The 12354-nt window shown below is 36.0% G+C and overlaps 2 protein-coding genes across 2 annotated transcripts in view; both read left to right on the forward strand.

Moving 5' to 3' along the window:
- Positions 1-5983: 5983 nt before the first annotated feature.
- LOC102473940 (taste receptor type 2 member 20-like) lies at positions 5984-6913 on the forward strand. The gene has a single exon (XM_006164823.1). The coding sequence runs from the start codon at positions 5984-5986 to the stop codon at positions 6911-6913; it is 930 nt and encodes a 309-aa protein (XP_006164885.1).
- Positions 6914-10304: 3391 nt separating this feature from the next.
- Positions 10305-12354, forward strand: part of LOC102474358 (taste receptor type 2 member 14-like) — a 5028-nt gene continuing 2978 nt past the window's right edge. The window contains exon 1 of the mRNA XM_027766824.1: positions 10305-10446. Coding sequence (XP_027622625.1) covers positions 10305-10446 — 142 coding nt within the window. The remainder of the gene's footprint in view (positions 10447-12354) is intronic.

Below are 12354 nucleotides of genomic sequence, written 5' to 3' on the forward strand. Positions count from 1 at the left end.
TAGATGGGAAACCACATTTAGTATGTTGTGATGATGCTCAGGGAATGAATGTTAGGTAATATATAAAAAAAAAAATGTTGCAGGAGGAAAAAGAAAACGGTAAAACTGTTCGTATCATTTTGTAAAAAAAAAATGCATATTTGACGACTGCAGCGAGCTGTATGGGCACAGCTGGGTACTACTTTATAGTATGTTCATTCTACTCACTGTGTTTTATGCCCAAAGTCAGACTTGGGTTCATGTATAGGTATGTGTCAGCTGTGCTAGCTATTGGATATATTTAGACTAATTAAGTTCATCGGCAGAACAATTGAATGGTGGGGGAAAGGCATGGAGGGAAACCGTGGATGCCAGGGACAATGTGGGAGGAGGATGGGACATGGCAGAGGGTGGGGGATGGGGAATCAAGGATGGCAAAACAAAAGGCAAGGTATGCAGGACATAAGAATTGGAAAATTATTTGCTGAGAACATGTATGTTAATGTGCTTGATTGAGCCAATACACAGTGTATTTTGGATGGAAAATTCATTTGTGTGTTGTGATGGTGTATAGTGAATTAATGTAGAGAATGAATAAATTTAAAATTAAAAAAAAAACAAGAATATTGTCATATATATCATCCTCAACAGAGAAATTTCACTCTGTGTCTGCCAAGTGCTTCTCCCCCTGAGCCACACCCTTCCCATATAGTCTGTGGTATCTACACTTGTCATATCATGTATTATTGTTATTTTAAAAATTATTTTATTTAACTTTATTTATTTACTTATTTTAATTTGACCAGAGAGGAACAGAATCAGAGAGAGAGAGGATAGTGAGAAAACAAGTCACCAGGTCCGGGAAACAAACAGCAGTCAGCCACGTGGGAGTCCAGTGCCCTTCACCACCATGCCACCTGCTGGCCCCCATGTATTATTTTTTGGGGTCTTTCAATTTCAGTATAGAGTACAGACATTTGATATAAATTGAGCATAGATATACAGTATTTGTCTTTTATAAGCCAGAAAAAGTCTGACTTATTTCACTTAGTATTAAAACTCCAATGTTCATTCACTTTGTATCAAATGACAGGGTCTCAATGTTCTTGTGGATGAGTAGTATTTTATAATGTATATGTGACACATTTTTTCAGTGCAGTTATCAGTTTTTGGGTACTTAGGTTGATTACATGTCTTAGCAATTGTGAATAATGCTGTAATAAACATGGATGTGCAAATGTTTATCCAACTGAGTATTTTTCTACCCTTTGGGTATATACTAAGGAGGAGGATTTTTAGTAGCTGCTATAATATTTTTCATAGTGCTGCACTAATTTCAATCCCTTCCACCACATAGGAGAATTTCCTTTTCACTACAGACTCACCAGCACTTGTCATATTTATTTATTTTATTGTTTGATTGATCATTGTCACTCTGATTGGGGTTCAGTGGCATCTCATTGCAGTTTTGATTTGCCTTTCCCTTATGATAAGAGCCTTTGAATGTTCTTCCATATGCCTTTTGAAGGTGTTCTATAGAGAGTTGTCTCTTCAGATCATTTGCCTATTTTGTTATGTGGATTATTCTCTTTTAATCAGTGAGCTGTTGGAGTTATCTGTATATTCTGGTAATTAATCCCTTATCTGAAGCAAAATTTGCAATTATTTTCTCCCATTCCCATGGTTGTCTTTTTACTTTGTTACTTTCTTTGCTGTGCAGAAGCTTTTTAGCTTGGCGTAATCCTACTTGAGTATTTTGAGGATTATTGTCTGTTCTTTAGGAGTCTGACCTAAGAAATGTTTGCCTACTCCAATATCTTCAGGAGTTGCTCTTGTTTTCCAAAAGTAGTTTTATAGTTTGAAGCTTCACATTTAAGTTTTTGATCCATTTTGAGTTGATTTTTGTTAATGAAGAGAAATAGGGGTTTAGTTTCACTTTCCTGCAGGTGGAAATCCAATTCTTTCAGCAGCATTTGCTGAAAGACTTTCTTTTATCCACTGTATTGTCTTTACCATTGATCAAAGATGTCAGCCATGTTTTAGAATTTATTTCTGGTTTCTCTATTCTGTTTTGTTTGACTATGTGCCTGTTGTACTACTTCCATGTTGTTTTGATTATCACAGCCTTGTAATATCTTTAAAATGCCTTATATTTTATCCTCTTTGCATAGTATTGCATTGCTGATATGGGACTTTTTGTGCTTCCAGATAAAATTTTTATTGTGTTTTCAACTTCTATGAAGAATGTCACTGGTAATTTAAGTGGAATCACATTTAATTTTAAATTAATCTGGGTACAATTAATATTTTTATTATATTGATTCTTATAGTCTAAGAACACAGAATGTACTTATAATTTTTTTTTGGTATCACAAAAATTTTTTTTTCAGTTTTTTAATAGTTTTCCTTATAGAGGTCTTTCAGCTCTTTTGTTAGGTTTATTCTTATTTTTTTTCCCCCCATGGCTACTGTAAATGGGACTATTTTCTTCAATTCTGTCTCACTCTGTTCATTGTTGATGTATTAAAATGCTAAAGATTTTTGTATATTGATTTTGTAGTCTGCTATTTTTCTAAAAATTTTTATTACTTCTGGGAGATATTTTTACAGATTCCATTGGATTTTCTATGTATATAATCACATTGTCTATGAATAGGGTGATTTAGCTTCTTCTTTTCCTATTTGAATGCATTATATTTTACCCTCTTGTCTTATTGTATTGGGTAGGACTTTCAGCACTACATTGCAAAACTGTGACTAGTGAAGGCAGCCTTGTTTTATCCCAATTTTTAGTGTAAAAGCTTTGAGCATTCCCCAATTCAGTATTATGCTGGCAAAGTGTTGGTCATATTGACTCTCATTGTGTTGAGAAATGTCCCTTCCATACCTATATTGCCAAAGGTCTTAATCATGAAGTCTTGTTTTATTTTATCAAATACTCTTTCTACATTGATTGATATGATCATGTGGTTTATCTTTTCTTTGGTCAATATGTTAATATGAGAGTTTATATTTTTTTGCTTTGTGTATGTTGAATTAGCCTTTCATCCCTGAATGGGAATGAAGCCTGTAGAGATAAAGCCTACATGTTGTATAATTTTTTTTTAATATACTGTTGGATTGACTGTTAAAATCTTAAGGATTTTTGCATCTGTAATCATCAGACATGTTGGTCTGCGTTTTTCTTTCTTCTTTCTTTTTCTTTGTTCACCCTTTCTTTTTTCTTTTTTTTTTCTTTTCTTTTTATTTTCTTCTGTTTCCTTGTCTGCTGTTGGTATCAAGATAATGGAGGCTTCATAAAGTGAGTTTGGAAAGGTTCATTCCTGTTGGATTTTCAGAGATAGTTTGAGGATAATTATGGATTACACTTCCTTAAAAGTTTTGTAGAATTCAGAAGTGAAGCTATCATGGCTTTTGCTTATAGGGATGTTAGTACTGATTTAATCTCTTTGCTTGTTATTGTTCTAGTCAGGCTTTCTATTTATTCTTGGTTCAAAAAAGTAACTCATATGTATCCAGAAATTGCCCTTCTCTTGTAGATTTTCCAGGCTGTAGAAGTTGATGGTGGTTTATCCTCTCCTCAGTCAGTGGCCATGTTCCTCTGATTTGCTCCAACATTTCTGGTCCCAGTGTGACCAGGGGTGGAGGGGGACTGAGCCAGGTGGTGAGTCACAAAATAGTAGCCCTAGTGCTATGAGTAGCCCTGGTAGAGGACCAGTTAGTGTGTGGCAGGGGCCAACTTCTTGTGTAATTTAAAAAAAAAATTTTTTTTCAGAATAATTTAATTTAGTTTAATTTATTTATTTGTTTATTTGACCACAGTGAGAGAGAGGAAAAGTGAGAAAGCAAATTTCCAGGTTCAGGACTCAAATCACTGTTGGTCACATGCAAGTCCAGCACCCTTAGCCACCACACCACCTGTCGGCCCCCAATTACCTGTATTAATCTTACCTTTATCCTTCTGATCTTCAGACTTGAAAGTTTTCTAAGAAACTTCTTTTTCCCCATTTGAGTAATGTGTATATCAGAAAGCTTTTTTTTTTTTTTAAGCAAAAGACATCAGACAGACTTAAATGACAAATTACATGATGTATATATATATATATTTCACATGTCTGTAGATTTAGTCTTTTTAAGTTGGCCTTGGTCAACGTCAATGGTGTCTGGTGACAGGTCAACTTCTGCATCTGGGAGCTGGTTAGAGTTTGGCAGATACAGGCTGGAGAGGCCTGGACTACTTGACTCTGAGTCTCTTTTCTCCTGAGACCAAAGCACAAGCCTAGGCAAGTCCTCATGGTGAATGTAGAAGAGCCATACCTGGCAATCCTTAGTACAGAAGCCATTTCAAATCTCTGATAAAGTCTACTAACTTTGTATTAATCAGGACTAGTTACATTACTGAGCTCAGAGGAAAGGGGAAGGGATATACCTGCCTGTAGATGGAGAGTCCTACAGCACCGTATGTCACAGAGTGTGGGACTAACAATATTATTTCTGAGTATTTAAATTAGATAACTAGTATTTAAATATTAAACAGATTTGCAAATGTAACTTTTTAAAGTTCTAAGCATGAGAGATACATTTGACTAGTACTAAAATAGGTTAAAAAAGCCTAAGTGGGGAAAAATGACTATTTAACATGATGACCTCCCTGAAAAATCACTTTCCAGTTTGGAACTTACGTGACAATTCTTTTATCCATGAGTGTGTGTGTGTGTGTGTGTGTGTGTTTGAGTTTATAAATAATAATATTATGTATTAGTGTTAAATAGAGAAATCAGATTTTACGGATTGCTGGCATTTCTGAGATTCTCAAAATCTCTTGTATGTTTTATCCTATATTTTCATTGTTACTCTATTTAATTGACAATAATAATTCTACATATTCGTGGATATAGTGTGACACGTTAGCACATGCATATTGTGTATAATGATTAAATCAGAGTAGTTAACATGTCCTTTATCTGAAGCATTTATTCTTCCTTTGTTTTGGGAACATTCACAGTTCTTTCTCCCAGCTATTTTGAATATACAATACATTATTGCCATATATAGTTGTTGTACAGTGTTATTAAACATTAGAATTTCGTCTTCTTATCTAGCTGTAATTTTGTAGTCACAAGCCGGTGGCTCTAATCTTTCTCTTCACCATCCCTTTTAAGCCTCTAGAAATCACCACACTATGTTCTTTTGCTCACAGATATAAGAGAACATATGTTATTTATCTTTCTGTGTTTGGTTTATTTCACTTAATATAAAGTGCTCCAGAGTCATCATTGCTGCTAATGGCAGGATTTCATTATTGTATATGGCTAAAGAGTATTCCATCAACATTCTTTTAATCCATTAATGTGTCAATGGACATTTAGTTTGATTCTCATATATTGGCTCTTGTGAATAATGCTTCAATAAACACAGGAGTGCTCATAAATCTTGGACAAAGTGATTTTTGAATGCTTTTGATAGGAGAAGTTTGGATTCTTTCTATGTAGACTGGGATTAAAAAAATAAATCCATAATGGAGAAAATCCTGCTTATGTTCACAGTTCGTATAATAATTCAGATATTCACTATAGGTCTACATATTGGCTTGTAAAATTCTCTTAACACCTAAGTTTGCTGAACAACAATCTTGGAGAGGTTAAACAAGGAAAGAGAATATGTCTTTATTTGCATGCTTGCAAATGAAAATTTAGCTCTCGTTTTGAAATCAGGTAAGAAATATTCTGCCTATGAGCAGGCCATGCAGTGTATGGATAGTAGTTAATTTGAGATATGTTGGCAATAACAATACTTTCCATAAAGATGACTTTCATTAGCATGTTGTGGTGCTTTCCTGCTCGACACTGGTGACAGAATTGAAAAGAAACAAGAATGTTAGGTCACATTCAGAAATCTGATGCATATTGAACGTAAGGTCAAGATAACAAAACAAATCACAACTTGTTATATTAGCCTTGCATTTCTTTCTTTCTTTTATTTATTCTACCTGTTTGGCTCAAGAATGATAAATCTGCTTCCAATCATTTTTTCCATTCTGGTAATGGTACAATTTATTCTTGGAAATTTTTTCAATGGCTTCATAGCTCTGGTGAACTTCATTGACTGGATCAAGAGACAAAAGATCTCCTTAACTGATCGAATTCTCACTGCTCTGGCAGTCTCCAGAATTGGTTTGCTCTGGGTACTATTAATAAATTGGTATGCAACTGTGTTTAAAAGAGATTTCTATAAAGCAGAAGTAAGAATTTTTGTTATTATTTCCTGGACAGTGACCAACCATTTTAGCTTATGGCTTGCTACTATGCTCAGCATATTATATTTGCTCAAGGTTGCCAATTTCTCTAACTATATTTTTCTTCATTTAAAGAGGAAAGTTAAGAATGTAATTCTGGTCATATTGTTGGGGACTTTGGTATTTTTAGTTTGTCATCTTGTGGCAGGAACCATGAATGTGAGTATGCGGCCAAGACAACATGAAGGAAATGTGACTTGGAAAACTAAACTGAGGGACGTTATACACCTTTCAACTGTGACCGTTGCCACGCTAGTAATCTTCATACCTTTTACTGTGTCTCTGATATCTTTTCTGTTGTTAATCTATTCCCTGTGTAAACATCTCAAGAAGATGCAACTCCACGGCAGAGGATCTCAAGATACCAGCACCGAAGTTCACGTAAAAGCTTTGCAAACTGTGATCTCCTTCCTCTTGCTATTTGTTATTTACTTTTTGTCTCTAGTCACATCTTTTTGGAATTCTGACAGAGTGTCACAGAGACCAGTCCTCATACTCTGCAAGGCTTTTGGAATCGTCTACCCTACTAGTCACACATTTTTTCTGATTTGGGGAAACAGGAAACTGAAACAGACCTTTCTTTCAGTTTTGTGGCAGTTGAAGTGCTGGCTGAAAGGACAGAAACTTTCAATGACTTAGATTAATAATGAGACTCCCATATGGCCCACACAGTTTGAGTCTGGGACCCGGCAGCTTGAAACTCATGTTGGGTGTGTGTGTGTGTGTGTGTGTGTGTGTGTGCGCGCGCACGCGTGTGCGACACCCAAAATCTCAGGAAGAGAATGGAGGAGAAGGGAGAATGCTTTCTTACTTTCCTTTTTACTGTTTCTCTATTTGTCTCAGGTGAGCACACACACCCAATGGCTAAGACCTTAAAAAAGTAATTTACCGGCACCAGACCAGATCTCCAAGAGGTTCTCAAGGGTGTGCTATATCAGGAAAATTGAATACAGACACATGGAAATAAGAGTTCAAAAACTAAGAAAGTGGCCAACTTAATCGTAGGGACAAGTCTGGAGTTGAATATTATATCCCAGAGATAGTGTGAGAAGAGGGTGGGAAAGGATAGAGGGTCAGAAAAAGGGATAAAAATAGAACTAGAAATGGAAAATTTTTTATAATAATATGCATGACTAAGTCACTATGCAGTATATTCTGGATGGGAAATCACATTTTGTATGCTATGATGATGCTTAGGGAAAAAAAAAGAATGTAAATTAAGTTACAAAAAAAAAGTTTCAGAAAAAAAAATATCTATTCAATGACTGCAGTAAGATATATAGCCCCAGCTAGGTGCTACTTTATAGGATGTGTAAAGTTAGACTTGTGTTCATGGAAATGTATATATCAGCTGTGTTTGCTATGAAAATATTTAGATTAATTAAGGTTTTTAGTAATTCAATAAAATGGGGGAAAATAGTATAGAAAGCAAACATAGATACTAGAGACAGTGTGGGAGGAGAGTGGGAGACAGCAGAGGGTAAGAGGGCATCAAGGATGGAGGAAAAAAAGCAAAACATACGGAAAACAAGAAATGGAAAATTATTTGTTGACAATAACATGTTTGTTGATGTGCTTGATTGAGACAATATAGAGTGTACTCTCGATGGAAAATCTCATTTTGTATGCTGTAATGATGTAAAGTGAATGAATGCAAATAAATAAATTTAAATAAAAAATATTGTAAGTAAGCCTAAATGGTGATATAGATAGATAGATAGATAGATAGATAGATAGATAGATAGATTAGAGGATGTGACTAATAGTGGCCAGTTGTGAAAAATGGAAAGATCTCAAAATAAAGTAAATTTTGAATAAAATAAAAAAATAAATGGGTACATCATGTGTTTTCTTACAGAAAAAAACTCATAGAGATAAATATTTCCTATTTCCTATGATCTAAATGATATATAGCAATTGAATGTATAAATAAAAATAATAATAATTGAAAAAAAATTTCCTACCTCCATCCAGATTTTCCAGAGTGTGTATGTTAGAGTAATTTCTAGCAGTGTATTTAGAGAAGTCTTTTACCTAAACTACTTTTAAAAAATGTACTTATGGGACCAGCGGATGTTATAATGGCTACGTTGCTGGACTCCCAAGAAGTCGACTGCAGTTCAAGTCCCAAACCCAGTGGCTTAAACTCACGCTGGGTGCGTGTGTGTGCATGCCCAAGATCCTGAGAGGAGAATGAAGGAGAAGGAGTGGCCTTCCCCTGGGGGGTGATTTCTCACTTTCTGTCTCTCTGTGTCTTTCTGGAGAGCACACGTGCCCTATAGCAAAACAACCACTCCAAAAAAAAAAGAAAATCTCTCTCAAATGCATAAAACAAAACAAAACTACTGTTCTGATGAAAACATGAAGCATTTTCATCAAGACCGCAAAGGTATAATGGAGGAGCCTTGAGATGTTCTAGACAAGATCAAGCTGAGGGACTTTTTCTTTTGCAACAATGGTATGTTTGTGCTTCTAGTCTTAGAATCTTTTCCTTAACATTTCTTGAAGTTATTCAGTTTTGCCTTCTCAGTGTGTCTCATACCTGAAAGTTAGGTTCTGTGTGAGAATGTCGATGACATATTGATTTTACTTTCTTTGCTCATTATTGCTACAGAACCAAGGGTGGTTTAGCACCCTCGATTGGGCTATCTTACCTTCTGCCATTTGTACTGTCTTTAGAGCTGTTGCTCAGTTTATTTCTTACTTCTCTTTAGCTTTTGAGGGTGATGTTGTGTTGGGTTGCTCTTTTCCCCATCCTGAGTAGGTGGTATCATATCCTATGTCCACTTTGTTGCCTGCAGTGATGGCCAGGAAGCAGAGGTGCTGGGAGAGTGAGGGTGTGTGCAAACCATTATATTTGGTACTAATGGAGGTGTGTGTCCTACCGGGGGAGAGAAGTGCAGAGAAGGTGGGCTCTTGTTCTGTGAATGAACTCATACACACTTAGAGACTGGTCTGTGGGAAAACAGACATATTTCCACCTGTTATTATCATTAATAATAATAAATGAAATAAAATAATTAAGAAAACTCTCATCCTTCATAGAAAGGTAATTGGAAAACGTTGGAAGAGTCTTTATACAAACATATTTTTAAAAGAAAATCAAGTGTGCTCATCCTTTCTTCCTCTTTCACTCATCTTTCCTTCCTTTATTTTCTTTTTGCTTCTGCTTTCCCATTATAAATCAATGAATGATAGTCATATGTGGTATGATATACAATATAATATATAAATAAAATATGAAATAATTAGATCAAGATAATGACAGTATCTGTTGTCTCAAGAACTTCTAATTTTTTGTGAGGACATTTAAAATATACTATCTTAGAAATTTTGAAATATGTTCTACACCATCATTAACCATGCTTAGTGTATTTTTCTATAGACCTCAGAACAAAAACAAAACCCCAAACAAATCATATCAAAATATTTCTCCTGTTCAACTGAGGCTTTACAGACTTTGACTATCATCTTCCATTCCCTCTACTGGTATGCTTGATATGTTTAAAAAACTTCAGTGTCAGTATTTTCCACATCCTAATTTAGACACTTGGCTGGTATATGTGTTAGAATCTTATAATGGCACCTGCCAGGAACTCAAGTTGCCAGAGTCAAATATGTAGACATGACAAGAAGAACAAAACTACAAAAATATATCTTTTTTTGCATGTTAGCATATGAAAATTCAGCATTTCCTCACACTAACTACAAAAGACTCCAGCCTACTGTATTTAAGGCATACAGTTTCTAGATGAGGCTCATCTGGGTTGTCTGGGGAGATAGAAGTATTTTCATGAAGAAAGCTGTGAATTCCATCATTAGAAAAAATCTTGAGGTTGGTAGTTACTTATTGTGTACAAGACCTTTTATAAAAAGAGTATATTATTGAAGTTTCAAGAATTAGATGTGCAGAGCATTTTAGGTAAGTGTATTGAGAAATCTTCAACAGAGATATTTCACATTGGGGTATTCTCTCACAGATAATAGGTAATGTCATAAAGAGCACACAATCATTGTGTATGTGAGATTCATGGCTGGAAATGTAGGAAATAGATTCACAGCACTGGTGAATGTCATTGACTGGGCAAAGAGAAGGAAGATCTCCTCATCTGGTCAAATCCTCACTGCTTTGGCGATCCCCAGGACTGGTCTGCTCTGGTCAGTATTCATAAGTTGGTGTCTATCTATGTCCAATCCAGTGTTGTTTTTTTTTTTTTTTTTTTCTGAGCTGGAAACTGTTCAAAATCCTGACTGCTACTTGGGTAATGGTCAACCACTTTGGCATCTGGCTTGCTACCTGTCTCAGCACCTTTTAATTTCTCAAGATAGCCAACTTTTCTAACTCAGCTTTTCTCTACCTAAGTGGGAAGTTAAAAAGGTGGTCTCAGTAATACTGCTGGTGACTTTGGTCCCCCTGTTTTTGTTTTTGAGAGTTTTTTTTTTTTTTTTTTTTTTTTTTTTTTTTTTTTTTTTTTTTAGGGGACAATACGTTTTCCAATGCCAGAAAGATAGAGAGAGACAGAGAGACAGAAAGTGAGAAATCACCCCCCCAGGGAGGATGGCCACACAGCAATCCCTTCTCCTCCCTTCTCCTCTTGGGATCTTGGGTACGTATGCACACGTGCCTGGCATGATTTTAAGCCACTGGGTCTGGGACTCAAACCACAGTCGACTACATGGGAGTCCAGCAATGCAGCCATTATGCCACCCACTGGTCCTGGTCCCCTTGTTTTTTAATATTCACTTATGATAATTTATGTTAATGTCTTGATCAATGGATATGAAAGAAATATGACTTGCAGTGCCAGTTTGGGCAATTTTGCAGTTTTCTATTCTTTTACTCATCAATACTATGTTCACTTTCATACTCTACTGTGTCACTGACAACCTTGTTCCTGCTAATCTTACTGTGCTAACACCTCAGTATAACGCAGCACGATGCCCCAAGGACCCAGAGATGCCAGCACTGAGGCACACATAACAGCTATGCAATCTGTTATTGCCTTTGTTCTGCTCTCTGCCATTTTCAATCTATTATATTTAATGCCAGTTTTGATATCTGATTTGGTGAATGATAATCTGATTCTCATGATTTACTAGGCTACTGCAATTACTTTCCCTTCAGGCCATTCATGTGTCCTGATTCTGAGAAATAATAAACCAAGATAGACCTGTCTCTTGGTACCATGGTGGCTGAGGTGTACATTGGAAAGTGGGGACCCTGGGCCAGCAGATAGAATCGAGGTTAATGAGGCTGGATCCCAAATGACTGACCCTGTGTTTCTAGTCCCAAACCTGGTGGCTTGAAAGATCCTGCCAGGACGTGTACATGTGTGCCTAAAATCCCAGGAAGAGACTAAGAATGGATTGCAGTGTGGCCATCCCCTCTGGGGTACAATTTTTATTTTCTCTCTCTCTCTCTTTCTGGTGACCACATACACCTATAGCAAAACAAAACAAAACAAAACAACAAAAATAAGAAAAAAAAATCCCACGAAAGCAAAACTAGGGACCGCTCAGATCCATTCCTACAAGGAATCATCTTGCATAGTATAGAGAAAAGTCTGTAACATTTTCTGTGTTATCAACATATGTGTCTTCAATATTTGTTCATTCTGTGTATATTCATGAGTTTTTCAAAAGTATGTTTCAAATAAACACTATGTAAACTTATTACAACTTAGTAGAACATATATAAATATGTGTAATAAGATTCTTATACAGCAAGTATATTTCCCTTCTGCTTTTTTTTTATATTTTTTCTTCCTTGCTGGAAAGAGACAGAGAGAAAAAGGGAAAGTAAGAACTCATCCCCCCAAGATGGGGGAAATGGCCATGTTCCAATCCCTTCTCTTCTATTTTCCTCCTGGGACTTTGGGCATGCATGCACATGCACCCAGCATGATTTTCCAGCCTCTGGGTCTGGGATTCAAACCATAGTTGACGATTTGGTAATCCAGTCTCTTAACTACAGTGCCACCTGATGGCCATAACTTTCCTATTTTAGTTTCAGTAGGTAAAGTTTGAGAGGATGCCCCTATAGTTTCCAGTCTTCCAGCTTTAATTATGCATACCCCCCC

Source organism: Tupaia chinensis, unplaced genomic scaffold (genome assembly GCF_000334495.1).
Source record: "Tupaia chinensis unplaced genomic scaffold, TupChi_1.0 Scaffold143728_1, whole genome shotgun sequence".
In the NCBI taxonomy this organism is placed as follows: Eukaryota; Metazoa; Chordata; class Mammalia; order Scandentia; family Tupaiidae; genus Tupaia; species Tupaia belangeri.